The sequence below is a fragment of the Musa acuminata genome, chromosome BXJ3-6, assembly GCF_036884655.1.
Source record: "Musa acuminata AAA Group cultivar baxijiao chromosome BXJ3-6, Cavendish_Baxijiao_AAA, whole genome shotgun sequence".
NCBI classification, from domain to species: Eukaryota; Viridiplantae; Streptophyta; class Magnoliopsida; order Zingiberales; family Musaceae; genus Musa; species Musa acuminata.
Genome location: NC_088354.1, coordinates 6,204,290 through 6,222,279, shown reverse-complemented (window position 1 = coordinate 6,222,279; position 17,990 = coordinate 6,204,290). Strand labels below are relative to the sequence as shown.

Here is a 17,990-nt window from a genome sequence, read left to right as displayed (position 1 = left end):
GAACTGTTGCTCTCTTATTGCCCTCGTCAAATGCATTCTCGCTCAAATTAAGCTGGCACTACTTAATTATTTGAGGCAATTCATCCATGTTACTGAAATTGTGACGAGGTTAGCGTTTTCTTGATGTGGAATTAAGCTACCATCTTTCCTTATTTCAATTGATTTCTAGACATGAAACAAAACACTTGAGAAATATGAGAATTCTTAGGACAAAAACTTGGCATGCAACAACTTCAAAAGGACAGGGAAGGGTGCAGTCTAAGCCGCACCAGCAGCACTGCGAGGCTTACGTGCAGCTGAACTTGCATTTTGTAAGTTATTGATCTTGTTTGAATGTATCTGATCCAATTCTTGCTCATCCCCATGGATTCATCATGAGCTTCAGGTGATGTTTTTGCTCGTGCAATGAGTTCACCGAGTTCTAATAATCATGGGGAGAGAGATCTAATTGATCATTCCGACAGGCATACATGAAGCAAAGTATCTCAGCATGGCCTGCTGCTACTTTTCACCATTTGCAGACAGGAAAAGCTGCCACCGTAAGGTTTGATCTTTATTCTAACAGATCAAAGGCTGCAAAGGAAGGTGATAAATAATGTGTCTAAACCACACCTGGATGCTGGAAACCCATCAGAGAGATCAAAGAATTCCAAGCCAAGAAAACACCACATGCAAATTGGCAGATACCATATGTGTCATCAGTTTGACGACAGGTGAAACCAAAGAACACAAAGAATAGTTTGGGTTGTTCAGACACAAAAGGATTTGCATTTTGTGTCACATAACGAGAGCAGAAGTGCACTGCACCCACCGAAAGACCTGTAGAAGAGCTCCATAATGCGGATCAAGAAATGCATGGAGACGACTCTGAGCCTCACCACATTCGTTAGACAAAAAGAACTTTAGCCTAGAACAGTTGCTTGTGTCATTGAGATCTTAAATCTTTTGCTCAAGAAAAAGAGTGTCCCATCTCACTGTTGTTTCTTTTTCTTTTCACCCACTTCTTTGGATCGTCTCCGGCTACCCCATCGGTTCATGTTCTGATCTTATCCTACACATCGTTCATCGGTCACACTCCCAGAAGCCTACATAATGGTCCTCAACAGTCAATAGGAGAAGAGTGGGAAGGACTTTTGAAAAGAGGCACTTTTGTTGATTGGATGTATAGAGAGAGAAACAAAGGGAAAGATGTGTCTGCAGATGGCCACTCAGTGGGGTTCATCTGTCTCCCCCTCCTGGAGAGAGAGAGAGAGAGAACCATGCAGAAATGGGTTACTCACTGAACCCCTGCTCTGATCAACTCTGCTTTCAAATTTTGGTCCTTTGCATTCCAAAGATCAATGATTCATGAATAGATTTTGTTGAATCAATCAATGCCTTACCTTTGATTTAGTTTTGCAGGTCATAGCTATAATTAACAGAAACATAAAAAAAAAAAAGAAAAGAGAAAGAGAAGATAAGATAGGGTATCATCAAAGGTTCATAGGACAGTATTAGGAAACAGAGCATAGTTAGACCACCCTCCCAATAATGACACAACAGCTCAAGTGTGATACTTCCACTACCACACTTGACTATTCCAACATAAACTACTGCTGAACCAACAAAGAATTTGAGGGAAATGAGAGCAGCTTGAGGCCAAAGATTAGAGAGGATTACAAAAGCAAATAGCTATGATGGAAAAGTATTGTACATGGACCACACTTGGAGCTGCATGACAACCTTAGCCATGCTTTCTTTCGATGAAGGTGATCACCACCACCATCAACCCATCAACAGAGTAAAGCTCATTGTTGTTCCAACAGTTCTTCTGCAACTCGCACTGAGATCTGAAAAGAAAGCAGCACCTTTGCTCATCAAAGTTAAAGAATTATAGGGGTCCATTTCATCATCATTACTGTAATTTACACACCACTCCCGCACATCTTCACCGTCATCAGGTCAAGAGATCCGGGAAGAGCTTGCAGAAGCCGGTCTCCTTCTTGCCTGAGCTGCTCTCTTTCAGTGCAGTGGCAGAGGAAGAGGGAGAGTGGCTCTCCGGGACATGGTGCGGGAACTCGGAGAGCATCTGGACAACCTCCCTCATCGTCGGCCTCTCCACGCTGTTCTCCTGCACGCACAGCATGGCCACGAAGAAGACATGCATAACCTCGGCTATCGGCACCGTGCTCAGCCTTGGATCAGCGATGGCGGCGACGTTGTCTCTGCTGCAGTCGGTGACCCTCTTGGCCCACTGAACTATGTCCACTCCGTCCCCGAACTCCCCCACCGGGCGTCGCCCGGTGATGAGCTCAAGTAGAACCACTCCGAAGCTGTAGACGTCGCTCTTCTCGTCTACTTTGAGCGTGTACGCATACTCTGCGATCAAATATGAAAGCAAAAACAGAGTAAGAGAACAGTTGTACACAAAACGAGGATTTAATGGACTATACATCATCCGAAAGAGAAGATATAGAAGAACTCGGTGGCGAATGACCCATTAACAGTAATGGACTATACATCATCGTGTGCATGTCCCGAGAGTCAGATAGCATATCCCCCATCAAATCAAAGGAGGAGGAGGAGCAGTGAGAGCTGGGAGAATCTTTGTGATCCATGTATTTTACAGGTCTCGGGAGTTGCCATTGAAATCCATCACAAGCCTCAAAAAATCCCACGCTGTGCTGGTGTTGAGCACACATGCAAGAGAGATAGAGAGAGAGAGAGACAGAGATGTGGTGGATGATGTGATCTCTCACAAACCTAAATCTGAAGTGACGGGACCAGGTTGCTGAATCCCACTCCAAGATTTTTCGGGTGATTCAGTCAACCTAGAAGGCAGCTCCTTGGAAGGAGAACGAACAGTGATCTCAACGCAGGAAAAGAGTCAAGGCCTTCGAATTGGGAACAGCAGAAGGCACGCTTTCACCAAAGCCGATACTGCGAAAGCTGCCGCCCCTTCTTGTCGGTCCCCCACCCCCACCCCTGGTCCTGTGACTCGGATTTCCATTTCCGGTGGTACGAAGCCGCGCACCGGAACAGGTGGGCGGATTCACGACGTGACATACAGCGCCTCAGCGTCACGTCCCTGTTCTCTCCCTCTCTCTCTCTCTCTCTGCCCATCAATCTGTGTGCATGCTGTCGCTTCAACGTGAGCCAGTCGCACAGTACCCCTGAGCTTTTATCTGGTGGGTAAAACACATAGGTTTTGTTTCTGTTGCAGAAATCAGAGGTCCCGAGTCTCACGCATGTTTAAGACTCTGACTCTGCAGACGGCTGCCGGTTTTTGGTAGCAGAATGAAAAGCGAAGCGGGAAACGGTTTTGTATGAGAGTGTTTCGGAAACAGAACGATCCATGTTTTGAGAACAGAAAACAGAAAACAGAAACGAGAAGAGTGAGAGCGCACCTGGAGCGATATAGCCGTAGGATCCGGCGATGGCAGACATGCTCTCGGAGGCGCCGCCGTCCTGCAAGAACTTGGCCAGCCCGAAGTCCGCCACGTGTGCCTCAAAACCCGTGTCGAGCAAGATGTTGTTGGACTTCACATCTCGGTGTACTATCATGGGACTGCAATCGTGGTGGAGGTAGCACAGCCCCCTCGCCGCCTCCACCGCGATCCGGTAGCGGCGGTCCCAGCCCAGGAAGCCGCCCCCCTTCCCGTGCAACACCTCGCCGAGGCTGCCGTTCCCCATGTACTCGTACACCAGCACGTTGGTGTCCTGGTTGGTGCAGAAGGCCAGCAGCCGCACGATGTTCCGGTGCCGGATGCTCCCCAGCGTCCGGACCTCCGCCCTGAACCCGTGGTCGTGCCCGCCGGCCCTCAGTCGCTTCACCGCGATCGCCTCCCCGGCTCGGGTCCGCCCCATGTACACCACCCCGCCACCGCCGCGCCCGATCACGTTCCCGTCCCTCATGCACTCCAGCACGTCCGACACCCCGAAGTCCACCTTCTGGAACGCGGTGAGCCGCCACGCCGCGCCTCCAGGCCCCCGGCGGTACGACCGCGCCCGCACGGCCGCGGCCACCGCGAACACCAGCGAGCAGAGCAGCAGCCCCAGCGCGAATATCAACTTGAAGTCCCCCGCGCTGCGCGGCGCATGCACCCTGCCGGCCGTGTGGCTGCAGGGGTTCTCCAGGACCGGCCCGCAGAGGCCGGCGTTGCCCGCGAACGAGGAGGCGTTCATGTAGGCCAGCTGCCCGACTTCCGGCAGCTCGCCGGAGAGGTCGTTGAACGAGAAGTCGGCCGCCGTGAGGCTCCTCATCGCCGCAATCGACCTCGGTATCGAGTCGCTCAAGTGGTTCATGGAAAGGTTCAGGTAATTCAGTATCGAAATTCCGGCGATCTCCGGCGGAATCGGGCCGGACAGATTGTTCTGGCTGAGATCGAGGTAGGTGAGCTGGGTGCAACTGCCGATCTCCGGCGGGATCGAGCCGGACAGGCGATTGCGGCTCAGGTCGAGCTTGACCATGCGCCGCAGCCCGCCGATGGCGCTGGGGATTGGACCGGCCAACTGATTGTTGCCAAGCAGCAAGGTTTGAATGGAAGAGAGGTTTGAGATGGAGGATGGTATTGGCCCGGCGAGCAGGTTGTTGGATAGGTTGAGCTCGGCCAGCTGGGTTGGACTGTGGCCACTGTTATCATCATTCGCTGGTACTGGACCAGAGAGGTAATTGTTCTGCAGCTCCAATAGGTTTAGGTTGGGAAGGTAGAGGAGGCCTAATGGGATACTGCCATTGAGATAATTCTGACCGAGTCTCACTCTTGTGAGGCTGGAACACCTGCCTAAGCTCGCGGGCACGGCGCCGAACAAGAAATTGTTGAGTAGAATGAGGACTTTGAGCTGGTTAAGAGGACACAGGTTAGCAGGGACTGCACCGGTGAGCTTGTTCGACGAAAGATCGAGCACCCGTATCCGGCCTCCCGAGCCGAGCCTCTCCGGTATGGCGCCCGTGAAGTTGTTCATGAAGAGCTGGAGCGTGTCCAGGTTAGGTAGCTCTGCGACGAACTCGGGTATCGAGCCATGCAATCGGTTCATGAAGAGGTTGAGCAGGTTCAGCTGGGTGAGGGCGGCCAGCTCGTGGGGAACTTCTCCGGTGAGCGCATTGTTCGACAGGTCGAGCAGCGTCAGCCTGGTGAGATTACCGAGCGACGGCGGCATCTGCCCGGACAACCGGTTGGAGTGCAGGAACAGCGTTTCGAGGTTGATCAACTTGCCGATCTGCCGCGGTATCTCCCCGTCGAGGCCGCAGCTCGAGAGGTCCAGGAGGACTAGATTGCTTAGTTTGCTCAGCTCGGTGGGAATGTCGCCGTCGAACACATTATAGTAGCCCAAGTAAAGCTGCTTGAGGCTTGTCAGGTTCCCCAACTCGGCGGGAATTCTGCCGCGGAGATCGTTGCCGTTCAACGACAGGTACTCTAACGTGGTTAATCTCCCATAGCTGGCCGGAATTTCTCCGTCGAAGTAGTTGCCGCCGAGGTCCAAGTACTTGATTCTCTTCAAGCTCGCGACGCCGGCCGGTAACGAGGCCGTGAAGTTGTTGTCGTAGGCGTCGAGCACCTCCAGGTTCGGCAGGCCCAAGTAGTCCCACTCGAGCCCGCCGTCGAACTGGTTGAAGGAGATGTTCAAGTACCGAAGGCTCGGCAAATGGGACACCCTGATCGCACCTTGGAGCTGGTTTCCGGCGAGCGAAAGGTTGACGAGGGAGTCGAGGCCGAAGATGTCGAGCGAAACAGAGCCAGAAATGTTCAAGTTGGAGAGATCGACGGCGACGACGCGGCCGTGCTCGCACTGGACTCCGAACCACGAGCACACTGAGCTAAGGTCCGCAGTATTCCAGCTCTCTACTTCTGGGGTAGAAGATTGGAAGCCTTCTCTTACGGAAGCCAACACTACGGCATCGTTCTGAAGCGGAGCACAAGCAACAGGACTTACAACAGTAAACAAGGCGAGGAGGAGGAGAGAAGGGAACATTTTGATGAAGTTTTGGAGATCGATCTAGTCAGACATATCTCTACGAGAATATGACTTGGAGGAATGAAAGAGAAGAATGGAGGTTTACAGACTGTACATGGGAGGATATAAGGCTAAGGGCTTGGAATCTGAGAAGCTTCGCATGTGTATGGTTTTCAGGGAAGAGGCATCTTTCAGAGAGGAGACTTCACAGGGAAGATATGAAGGGAGACAGGTACCTCCTACTTCCTTCGTCTGATCTCTTTTTTTTTTTATTGTTCTCCTTGTGCTCTTTGATATGTGTGTGGAGAGAGAGAGAGAGAGAGAGAGAGAGAGGTGGCTGTTGTGGCTCCTTCAGCTAGGCCAAAAATATATGGCAAGAGAGGGAAAGAGAAGAAGGTGGTCTTTAAATATTATTTGCAGGCAAACAAAGTGCTGACATTGGCTGCAGAATTCCATTAAAGTTTTAGATGTTAGGAAAAAGATCTATGAGGTTAAAGTGGGTCTCAAGATGTTGGCCCAAACTTGACAGATTGAGGTTTAGAATCGTCAGCAAATCTTAAGTGGTAAATATAGGAGCCAAGTAGATCAACTCAAATGAGGCAACAGAAATTTGAATGAAGGATTCAGCATGGCCTCCAAAAATCCTTATATCCCAAGAGAAGAAAGAGAACGTTGCATGTGCAGGAAGAAATTGCAAAGGAGCAACAACAACTGGGTTATTGCTTCACCATGTACCGAAGCTGGCACCTGCCACTGATTGCTGATGGGGCCACAGTTCAGAGCCTGCACACTGCCATTAAAAGTCTAGCTTGGAATGTCCTGGATGAGCACAAGGACCACAGTGTTTCATAGATGTTCTGTGTTGGCCACAATCAATAGGAAAAGAGGATGATGTGCAGAAGATGTGACGAGTTTACTACTGTTTCAAGCATTTTCCAGTTCCTGTACTCTGGTCAGTGATGCCAATCGTGATTATAGCAGAATCATTATGTCCAGGTAACAGAGATCATACATGGCTATATAATCAATCAGGCAATGGAATGATTGTGACCTGCAATGATGGCTGTAATAATATATACAGCTGTTGATATGCTGCGTGGGAAGGAATAATTGAAGCTTTCTCTTTTATTTCCCTGCTTTATTTCTTGTCCCTCTCCTCTCTCCACCCTTCAAAGATACATGGTCCTTGAGAGAGAGAGAGAAAGAGAGAGAGAGATGGAGGTGGGGGTAAGATCCTCCTCCACTCCAAAAGAAAGGAAAAGATGCAGATGCATGGCCCCCTTCACATGGGAAAGAGTGCTCTTGTATCATATGGGAATTGCACAGGAGCCACTTCTCTTTTGCTTCTCTTCTTTCCCAAAGTTGCCTTCTTTGCTTCCTAGTGCTTCTACTTGACTCCTTTTTCCTCCTTTAGGCTTCGTGGATTATCTGGCTAAAGCTAATCCACTCCCTTGCATGCATGGGTCACTTTGAATTCATCCATGGCATCTGAAACCTCCCTTTTAGGGTGGGGGGGTGCTCTGTGGCTAGTTGGTAAGCACCTCCTCCTCGAAGCCAAGGAGAAGAAGGGTAGCCATTTGACAAGTCACCATCTGAGACTTTTGTGACGGTGGTGTAAGAAGCATGTGAAGTTTGCCACCAAGCAATGTGATGAATGCTAGTGGATTGAGAGAAGATCCAATGAGATATCTTGAATGGCCACATGAAATGGTCAGTCGTGATATTGATGCCCATCTAAGATCTTTCTCCAATGGCAAATGGCCCCTGAACAGTCTCTCTCTCTCTCTCTCTCTCTCTCTCTCTCTCTCTCTCTCTCTGTCAAGTGCAGAGAAGCAAGAACTACCTTGTCGGGCAACGGTAAACCTCTCCGTTTCCTTCACAAGAGATCAAACAGCATGTAGCGACAATTCAAGCAGGACGATAGGGAAGAAATGAAGTCACGAGACTCGCAAGACAACCACAAGAAGAACAGAAGACGGAAAGCATAGTTTTCTAGATGGATGATTGGACATCGAGTGAGTACAAGAGACAAATCAAACTAGTAAGTAATGTGCCCATCATTTTCGATATCAGCACGTCGATCACCGCACCCCATGCAGTGGTGCTGCCTGCGACAAAGCCGGTCTTCAGTTCAAGGAGAGAAGGAATGACCGCCAAAGGCCTTCAAAAGCCGAGGCACTAACACAGGCCTCTTTAGCTTTAACTAAAGAATGGTGCGCTTCGCCTCACACCCCTCATTTTACACTGGGAAAGCAGGCGATGAACGTGCTCGGCCAAAGGAAAAGACAAAAAGAGAGAAAGAGAGCTTCGAATTAAAGAGGAGGAGAAAACAAAGCGAGAACACATCATTCTTTTCTTCCCTCCATTCTTTGAAGAGATCATCGCTCTGGCTCGGAGGACAAGAGAGGATCTTTGGAAGGTGCCATGTCTCACCCTTTGCGTTGGCAATGAATGACACGAGAGAAACTAAAGTCTCGATGCGTGCACACTTCCCCAGTTTGATGGCAGAAGCCTTCCTTGCTCGCCCGGATGCCCCTGCCCAGCCACCATAGGCTTTCTTTTAGACTTCTCTAATGCATGTCCTTCTTCTCTCTTAATGTGCAGGAATCAACATGTCGAAGCTGAACACTTCACATCACACAGAGAAACTCGTATTGATTGCTTGTAACGAGATGGACATCTGCTTCTTTCTCGCTCGAGCTTTGCCACTTTGAACTCAGTGGAAGAATCCTCGCCTTTTCCTTTTGTCTTGTGCCGCTTCTTTGGAGTTGCAACGTCCACAGCATGCTTTGTTCACGTTGCAAAAGGAGCCACCGCTGCAAAAGAGACACTCAAGGTTGGTGTTCCATCAAGATCGGCAAAGCATTGCTTGCCGACCTATGTGGCCGATCCAAATGGTTTGAACATTGCGGCCAATTATTATTATTGTTCTATTACACTTCAACTACATTTAGTTCCATTACTTGCTTGCTTGATTCTAACTAAACATGTGAAATATAGGAGGCGACGAGCAGTGCGAACGAGATTAGAGATAATGCATGGGCAAGAAATGATCAAACAATAATTAGCGTAAAATAAAATATAGGAGGTGATGAGTAGTGTCTTCTTTCTGTTTTTTAAGGTGCTCGAGTCCAAGCATCTTCTTTCCGTTCTAAAAGCATATGATAGTGGAATGCCGATTTGGGTCTACACAATCCCACTAGTTTAGCTTCATGGATTATGGAGACACTGCTGTCGAAGAAAAAGATGATTATGGACTCGACCACACCAGTCTTTTTTGTGCTCATAGAAACTAACATCAATCGATCAGACAATGATGTGATGGAGCATTTGTCATCATTTCTAGCATTATTAGCTAAGGTATGCGCATATTATAATCGAATTAGTTTACATTTTTACCTTGGTATAATAGCATTAACCTGTGCTTTACGTGAGCAGTCACAGATGATGGATCACCGAAGGCTGCCTCGCCTGTGTTGTTCCATCATGCTGCTGTCAGGCAGCCTTCGGAAAAGGGTTGACAACCATCAATAATGTTGAAACAGTGGAAGTATCAGTCTCATTCATGTCATATCTGCATCTCGAGTGGCATATCGACAATCACACTCTTTCCACCGCCGTGGCTGATTCTGATCTCGTCTCCTTCCATGGGTGGATGCATTGCAATTGCAAAAGAGTCAATTTCAGATGAAGAATCTCGTTATCTTAACGTATGCTAAGATGCATCATTATACACTGCTCGAAGCCTGCGTAGAAATTGAAGGAGGTGCAGAAACTGAGAGGGATTGAATCGTCTGACAAGGTGATCAATGCTTTTGGGCCCTGGAGAAATGATACAAGGCAAAGCATTAATGAAGGGAGAAGAAGAAGAGCACGCAGGTAGAGCCGGCTGCCTCATCTGCTAATTGCAGCAACTGCCGCTGCCGGAAACTGACTCCATCAGTTCATCAAGGCGAGCAGAGACTGGCAGCACGGTACCTAAGCCTTCTTTGAACAGGAACAGGAACAGGAACAGGAACAGGTCATGGATCTCGAAAGTTTGGAAAGCTGCCTCCTGCTGCAGGTCTTCACTGGAAGAGACAACATAAGTACTTGGGACAGATTGCGGACCCTTTTGGTGTCATTTACCAGTTCATGCAGAAATTATGGTCAGATGCTCTTCTACTTTGTCAGAGTGGAGATTCTGGACAAGATTTGGATACAGTGCTCGGTCATCAGTGTCAAATAAATAAACATTCAAAGATGTTCTTGCACTGAATTCTGATGGGTAATTACAGTATTTTTTAGATCCTAATATTTATTGATTCTTTTCTGTACTGGATCGGATGGCATCTACTATTGGGTTTCTTTTACTGGATGGTGGGACCTTTTCTCCTCACTTGGACAAAACTATCTTTAGATTTTCTCTTATATAATCTGATTAGATTCATATCCTATTGATTATGTAGAATTTTAAATTGAAGCTGACAAAATTATACTTGAATTCTGATAATTAATTATTATATTTTTAAAAAAAGAAAAAAAATATTATACTAATTATCTTAAAATAATGTTTAATTGATTCTGTGAAAGTTTTGATTGGTTTAATAAAAATTTGATAAAGTGTTTAATCGCATAACCTATTAAAAAAACTAAGTTAACACTCGAAATTGAATCGAATCATACTCGATCACAAAAAAATCTCTAAATTTAACAATTAATATCATATTTTTTTAAATAATAATAATTATCTTAGAATGATATCCTAATGGTTCTGTGAAATTTTGGATTGATTTAGTAGAAAAATATCAGTTCAAAAAATCTTAAATTTTAATAATTAATTTTTATAAATTATTAAAAAAAATAAAAAAATATTAATATTAATCATCTAAAGATCATGTTCTAGTTACATTTGAATTACACTAGATCATAAAACCAACCTATTCAAAGAGTCTCCCATTTCAATTAAGTTTATTTCGTCGATGTTTTATTATTTATAAAAAAAACATACTCTCAAATAAAAATGAATAGAAAAACATTATCCATTAAAAAGCCAATAGTTGATGCATGCATGCATGCAGTAGCTAAACTTATGTATCATTTAGTTATTCCTAAGTTTCACTTGGTTGCCTCAAAGCATAAGCTTGTGTATAAAAGGTTAAATATTTATCCTTCCCTTTTTCCTCTGTCTCCTTTGTGTGACATAAAGTCTCCTCAGGGATTCACTCAAAAGAGTTGAAGGATTCAGTTTCTGCAGTAGGAATGTTCACTATTCAGGCAAACATATATTCATGAATCTTCTTGTAAATAATATATGTCATCAAATTTTACAGACAGCAAGTGATCCATTGAAAGGCCTAAAATTTTGATTGAACTTTTTTGGCTGAAACTTTATGGTAATAATCCTCACATCCAAATCTTTTACAGTTCTGAAAGAAAACTGAAGAACAAGTGGTTCCGTTTCCATACAGACTGCAATTTCCTAAAAGATCTATGAACTTTAGCTATTTAGAAATTCTGATTGAAGTCTTCTTGCTGAAAATTTATAGTAATAATCCTGCATGCAAATCTTTACAGTTTCGAAAGAAAACCGAAGAACAAGTGATTCCATTTCCATTCTGATTGCAATTTCCTTCCTTGGGGGGAAAGATTAAGACCAGACTATTAAGTTTATTCCCAGTAGATAAACAATGCATTCATTACCTTGAATGCATGAAATTTCATGATCCACTTCTGTGTTCTTGGTCGATGTCCTCAGCACAGTGGGTGTCTCATATGTTTCAGAAGTAGAGTTCCATAACCTTTAAGCAAATTTGCTGCTTCATGAGATGTAAACCTCACAAGAACATATTGGCTGTGCCTATGCCACCAGCTCGAAGAAGTATCTCTTCAGGAATTCTATTTATCATTCTATAAAGTGTGACAAGTATTTTTAATTTGTGTTTCTACAAATTATTAATTTTTAATTCTATCAAGTTAATAGATCATTTATCTCATTGGGTTGAAATCATAGATAGATGGGATAATCCTCGTATATGCTATATAATCTGGTTTGGTTTCGGATTAGGATATAAAGCCATCAGTTATGAGATATTGTAATATCCAGTAGTAATAGAGATGGATCTTATATGGACGATGCTGAAAGAAAATTCTAGAGCAGTGAGCCTTCAAGAGATGTGCATCGAAATAATTAGGTTTAAGACTTTGATCTCACACGCCACTCGATTACTTCTATAGTCCAACCACATGAGCACACCACCATCGCAACGTAAGCGCTTACACTAACAAGAGAGATGACATGCTTTAGCTTAAGCCATCAACTTTGATTCCTTTGTCAGATAATGTATTCTGCAAAGCCAGCATCGAGCAGATTTCACTGTACATGATCTCAGCCAAAAGCTTTCGAGATGCAGAGCTATCGGATGCAGTAGCAGAAGAAGCTCAGGAAATGGAAGACAGTAGAGAGACGTGGGTCGAGAAGAATCACTCACCCATGCCTACAATGCCGTGCTATCGGATCTGTCGCCCGCATGTTTTGTTCTTGCTTGTTCTTGAGATGATCGGAGGACAAAGATACGACACAGATTCTTCTTGGAAGAAATATGCTTTGGGTCACAAAAATTCCCATTCTACTGTCGAACGCATGCTTGACAGAAGTCCATGGAATCAATTTTATATTAGGAATTTGCTCCACTTGATGTGTCAATAATTTTTAGTATATCCTGTGGAAGATTTGAGTCCTGAAGGTGAAATAGATTTCTTGAGAGTTTCTTTTTTGGTTTATGAAGGGACTATTTGCAGGTATCTGTTGGATTTTAGGGTACAAAATAAAGCCCATAATAAGATTTTGCAAGGCTAAAAATAGAAAATTTCAGAAATTAAATTTGAATATAAAAGAAAAAACTAAAAATGAGCAAAATGCTGATTTATTTAGAATAATTTAGTCGAATTTTTAATAAAGCAGGAGATGGGTAGGTGGGGAGGCGGCGGCCCCCACAAATGGGGCCCGTCCAGCCATAACGGCCATTGCTTTGCCGCCTTCGTCCGCTTCCGTAGATTACGAGCGCATCCTCGATAACCCTCCACGGCGCAACGAGAGCGACGAGGAGTGGAAGAAGTGGGGGAACGACGAAGTCGGTAGGCGAAGTCGAGGTGGGCAATCACGGCTTGTAGCGTTGGAGCCGGCGGGTGGGGACACCACCGCCTCCTCGACACCGCACCGCAAGTGCAGACCCCCAAGTGTCCCCCTTTCTCCACCGGCCTTCTCTTGGACAAGGAGCGCAGCCCCGCTCCCCACGGCGGTCGCGGCGCTCTCCCCTCAGCCGGCGGAAGCTCCTCCGACCTCCTCTTCCTCGCCGGCGGTGGGAGAGGACTCTCCCCCTCCTTTTCCCCTGCCCTATTTTGGTTAATTAGCTTAACCGTCCCCACCTCCCCCCTGTTCTCCCCTTTTCTCGTGTTACGTGAATAACCGATAGAGAAAGGAAGATGCTAACTATTAAGAGAGTCCCGACCGTGCTCTCAAACTATCAGGAAGATTCCGGCGAACCCCGCGGCTGCGACCGAAACTGCCTCGGCAAGTGCTGCTTGCCTGGTAACGCGCAAAATTCCATCTTGATTTTCCCTTTTCTCCAAAACTCGTCCTTTTGTTTTCCTTCCTTTTTGGAATCCTCTTGGGCGATTCGATTTGCTTTCACGTCTGATTTGTTGCGGGAAAACATTGGCAGTCTCCAAGCTTCCGCTTTATGCCTTCGAGAGCGACGCGAGGCCCAAAATTTCTTCCTCTGGTGACGACGAACCACCGTCCGACTTCTTCCTCAACACCCTTTTGCTGGGACAGGTATCATTCTTCTATACGTGCCATCAAAATTCGAACTTTTTTGGGGGTTCTTTCTAGTGTCTTTCTCTGTGATTCTGATGTGCTTTGGGGGATTTCACAGTGGGAGGATCGGATGAGCCGTGGGCTGTTCCGGTACGACGTGATGGCATGCGAGACTAAGGTGATCCCTGGGGAGTATGGCTTCGTTGCGCAGCTGAACGAAGGCCGCCACCTCAAGAAGAGGCCGACTGAGTTCCGCGTCGACCGCGTCCTCCAGCCTTTTGATCGTGCGAAGTTTAACTTCACCAAGGTCGGCCAGGAGGAGGTCCTGTTCCGCTTCGAGCCCGGGGAAAGTGGCAGTGGCCGCTTATTAGAGGATGATGCAGTTGGTGACGCCAACGCCCCCAATGTTGTTGCAATCAATGTAAGAGCTAAGAGCTACTCCCGATTCATGACATTCACGTTCAGCCGTTTCTATCTCTATTCACGTGTTTGCAGGTGAGCCCCATTGAGTATGGTCATGTGCTGCTGATTCCCCGCGTGCCCGACTGCTTGCCTCAGAGGATTGACCCTGATAGTTTCTTGCTCGCCCTTCATATGGCAGCGGAAGCAGGGAGCCCTTACTTTAGGCTCGGGTACAACAGCTTGGGTGCCTTTGCCACCATCAATCATCTGCATTTCCAGGTATATCCTCCAGAGATGCTCGGGCTTGCTGTTTCATCTCTGCTTATAGCTACTGTTAGATTGACACAATAAGTAAGTCACTGTGATGAAGTCTGCAGAAAGATTGACCAAGCAAGATTTTTATTGTGTCGAGACAGGCTTATTTCTTATCCATGCCCTTTCCTGTGGAGAAAGCTTCCACTCAAAGGATTCCAATTGTTGGAGGTCTGTCCCATAATGGAGTGAAGGTCTCACGATTGCTGAATTATCCCGTGAGGGGTCTTGTTTATGAGGGAGGAAATACTTTGAAGGACTTATCCGATGTAGTTGCCAACTCCTGCATCTGTCTCCAAGAGAACAATATCCCATTTAATGTTCTTATATCTGACTCTGGCCGGAGGATCTTCCTCTTTCCCCAGGTAAATTGCATTTGCTGTTTCCATCCGCCTCCATTCATCTTAGCATGGGCTTATTGTGTAGGTGGCCTAGTGAACTGCACTTCTCTGGTTTGTTAGGTGATCTGTAATAAGAATAAGCTTTTTTCACTTTTAATGTAGGTTTGGTCCTGGTAAATTCTGTGACAGATAATGCAAGAAAGAAGTATGAAATGGATAAATGTCTCTTACGGACAGGACTTGGAATCAGTTTATGCAATTCTTATATCATCCTGTGATAGATGGAAATTGATCAATGCATAGGATGCTTGATGTAAATGAGAATTACGCTATTGCAGTCATTACATTTTACTTTTCAGTTTATGCTATTACATTTTAGCTTGTCGAAAGCCTTTCTTTGAGAGTCCACAGATAGTTCTGCCCCAAAGACAAATAAATGAATTGGATAACTGGCTCTTATGGACAGAATCTGGAATCATTCAATGTGATTCGAATGTCATCTTGATAGTATATAAATATTGTTGAATGGCTAGGATGGTTAATGTTAAAGGGAATTATGCTTTTTACATTTGACTCTCTGTTTATACTATTACATTTTAGCTTCTTAAAAGCATTTGACAATACACAAATCCTTCTGCTGCAAAGATATAAATGAGAAACCATGGATGGAAAACTAAAAACTTCTGCGACCAAGCATTTCATGAACAACTTGCTCTTTTTACATATTTATCATATTGCAAGTATTTTTGTGTATCATATCTGCCTTAAGTTTATCAATTTGTATAGCTTACATCATGCTGACATTGAGCTAAAGAAAAAAAAAAGGAGAAGACATGATTAAGGAAAACAAACTTGGTTGTCTAACTTCTGGGTTTACATGGAAAAGATGCATTAATGACATTATGGATTTGACATCGTTTAGGCTTATTCCATCTTTTCCATTATATGCATGCTCAAGGAAGTAGATGAGATAGATGTTCTCAAGTCTCATCCGTACTAGGTGTCGCTAATGGAGCTTGCATTTTTCTGGTAGTACTTTTTTTTGACTGACCTTTCTTGCTTGCAGTGGTGCTTGTTCTTAGCACTCTTAACTCTAGAGAAAGAAGAGTTAGGTTGGTGCTGATAGGCTTTCTCCCTTTACCGCACCTTGCAGTGTTATGCTGAGAAACAGGCACTGGGTGAAGTGGGCCAGGACCTTTTAGATACTCAAGTGAATCCAGCTGTGTGGGAGATCAGTGGGCACATGGTCCTGAAGCGGAAGAAAGATTACGATGAGGCATCAGAGCACTATGCATGGAGGCTCTTGGCTGAGGTCTCCCTCTCGGAGGCAAGGTTTGAAGAAGTGAAAGTGTACATCTTTGAGGCCACTGGTCTGGTGGAGTCTGAGAAGGAAAAGATGGAGCCAGGAGATAACAGAGGAGCCCCATATCAGTCCCCATCCCCAGTGGGCCCTGCTTCTCCTCACCTGAAGGTTGCCTGATTCTTCTGAATTGCCTACTGATTTGTTTCTGCCTACCTACCAAGAAGAATCAGAGCACCAAAGTTCTGTCTTCCGTGTGTTTGTGTTGTGTAACACTGGGTCTTTTGACAAGGCAAGTGTGGTTCTCATGTAGCTTTGAACCCACTGCTGATTCAAGACTTCCATTGTCCACTGATATTTATGAACAGTAATGACAGCTACTTTCTCCTTATGCTTGTTCTTCATAGTCTCTCTAATTTCATCAATCTTCTCTGAGGTTTTGTTCATGATAAATATAAAGGGCAGCTTTGGTTTTTGTCCTTGTATCAACACCATCACATCTTGTTTTTGTTAAAGCTTGTTCTTCATAGTTTGCCCACATTTCATAGTCTTTTGCATAGAGCTTAGTGTTTATTTAATTACGAAGTTTGAACTTTGGTGCAAGTTCAATTCTATCAGCTTGGGTCTGACAAAGCTCAGCCATGAAACATTCATTCTTATTGGGAGAATATGAATTGGTTAGATGTGTCTTTGCAGGGAAAGTGATTGTAGAAACAACTTGGAGCAAGAGACATGGCTGCAGAGATTCCACAGTAAATGTTTCTTCAGATATATTACTCTTTATCATCCACATTCCAAATTTGTCAGAGCTCAAATTATGAGCAACTTTACATTGCATTTCCCAACTATGTCACATGTTGAATTATTGGATTTGACTCTCCTTCCACCAGCTATAGCACTAATAGAACTTGGTCACCACCAGCTATAGCCTCGATTAAGCTCTTTCTTGATTGGGTCATTCACCATTGCACTATGATACCATTTATATGGATCCACTTAAAATGCTTAGACCAACCTACTATAATCTTAGGAACTGACTTATTGTCAGGACTTCAGTTTGTAGTTAAAGTAGCTAACAACTTAAAATTTATAGCATGATGCTTTAAACACTAAGTCTAAAGTAAGTGGGTCACATACATCATACTAATATTTTAATATATAAATATACTTATATTACCTTTAAACTATTGAAGTTAATTTGATATTATAATTAGTAAGTCATTGTCCCGGATGAAAATTGATTCGGATCTATCTATTTTTTTCTTCGAGTCGGTCTCAAGTCAAATTTCGATACTCTATTTGGAATCCCTAGGAACCCCTAAAATGTTATGTCAAGACACTCTTGACAATCCAATGCTTTATAAGTTAGTTAGATAGTTCTGATTTATTCCAAGTGTAATTTGTATATATTTGAAATATATTTATGAAACCCTTTTTATAGTGAATTCATTGAATTGTTACCTCTAAATGATATGAGAATGTGGTGTGTGATCTCAAACATAATTATTATCAATCTATGTCAAGTCTATGATGATATAATGTTTTGATATATGATATAGATTAGATGATAATGTCTGAATAGTTAGTGGGATAAGCCAAAGCCATTGAGTATCATCATACTTATCATATAGCATAATAGTGTCAGTCATTTCACATCGAGATATCGATCACATAATATCGTGGGGTGGGGTTGGTTGTGTAATGCTAAGATATTGGTCACCTAGCGTTAACATATCAACCATATGGTGTCGTCAATCGCATGGTGCCAAGGTGTTCACGTCCATGTGCCAACGAATTGATTGTTTGATATCGAGGAATCTATCGTGTGATCATATGATGTTATAACATCAAAAAATCTCATAATAGTACTTCTTTTCCTCAATCATCAATGTGTACTCGATTA

General features: G+C 44.6%; 2 protein-coding genes and 1 long non-coding RNA gene across 5 annotated transcripts; 2 read left to right on the top strand and 1 right to left on the bottom strand.

Moving 5' to 3' along the window:
• Positions 1–1,436: 1,436 nt before the first annotated feature.
• LOC103987204 (leucine-rich repeat receptor-like serine/threonine-protein kinase BAM1) lies at positions 1,437–6,242 on the bottom strand. 3 transcript variants are annotated; one of them, XM_009405437.3, is made up of 3 exons: positions 3,387–6,242; positions 1,913–2,358; positions 1,437–1,829 (listed from the first exon to the last, which is right to left on the bottom strand). In XM_009405437.3, the coding sequence occupies exons 1-2, from the start codon at positions 5,950–5,952 to the stop codon at positions 1,937–1,939; spliced, it is 2,988 nt and encodes a 995-aa protein (XP_009403712.2). In that variant the 5' UTR covers positions 5,953–6,242; the 3' UTR covers positions 1,437–1,829; positions 1,913–1,936. The 3 variants fall into 3 exon arrangements, with proteins under 3 accessions (XP_009403712.2, XP_065013140.1, XP_009403711.2); XM_065157068.1 differs by having other exon boundaries at positions 1,924–2,358; positions 3,387–6,219; XM_009405436.3 differs by having other exon boundaries at positions 1,437–2,358.
• Positions 6,243–6,413: 171 nt separating this feature from the next.
• LOC108953201 (uncharacterized) lies at positions 6,414–10,222 on the top strand. Its single transcript, XR_001978750.2, has 3 exons — positions 6,414–8,770; positions 8,935–9,294; positions 9,373–10,222. It is a non-coding gene; the product is annotated as an uncharacterized LOC108953201 (long non-coding RNA).
• Positions 10,223–12,950: 2,728 nt separating this feature from the next.
• Positions 12,951–16,491, top strand: LOC103987203 (GDP-L-galactose phosphorylase 2). The gene is made up of 6 exons (XM_065157069.1): positions 12,951–13,504; positions 13,638–13,750; positions 13,851–14,153; positions 14,228–14,413; positions 14,551–14,811; positions 15,941–16,491. Exons 1-6 carry the CDS (start codon positions 13,399–13,401, stop codon positions 16,265–16,267), a joined length of 1,296 nt encoding a protein of 431 aa, XP_065013141.1. The 5' UTR covers positions 12,951–13,398; the 3' UTR covers positions 16,268–16,491.
• The last annotated feature ends 1,499 nt before the right edge of the window (positions 16,492–17,990 follow it).

Excerpts from the sequence above, each read along its gene's own strand:
- LOC103987204 (XM_009405436.3), bottom strand. The coding sequence starts at position 5,952 with ATGTTCCCTTCTCTCCTCCTCCTCGCCTTGTTTACTGTTGTAAGTCCT. Across the intron at positions 2,359-3,386 it reads CTACGGCTATATCGCTCCAG|AGTATGCGTACACGCTCAAA; the intron begins GTGCGCTCTCAC and ends ATTTGATCGCAG.
- LOC103987203 (XM_065157069.1), top strand. The coding sequence starts at position 13,399 with ATGCTAACTATTAAGAGAGTCCCGACCGTGCTCTCAAACTATCAGGAA. Across the intron at positions 13,751-13,850 it reads ACACCCTTTTGCTGGGACAG|TGGGAGGATCGGATGAGCCG; the intron begins GTATCATTCTTC and ends GGGATTTCACAG. Across the intron at positions 14,812-15,940 it reads GGATCTTCCTCTTTCCCCAG|TGTTATGCTGAGAAACAGGC; the intron begins GTAAATTGCATT and ends CGCACCTTGCAG.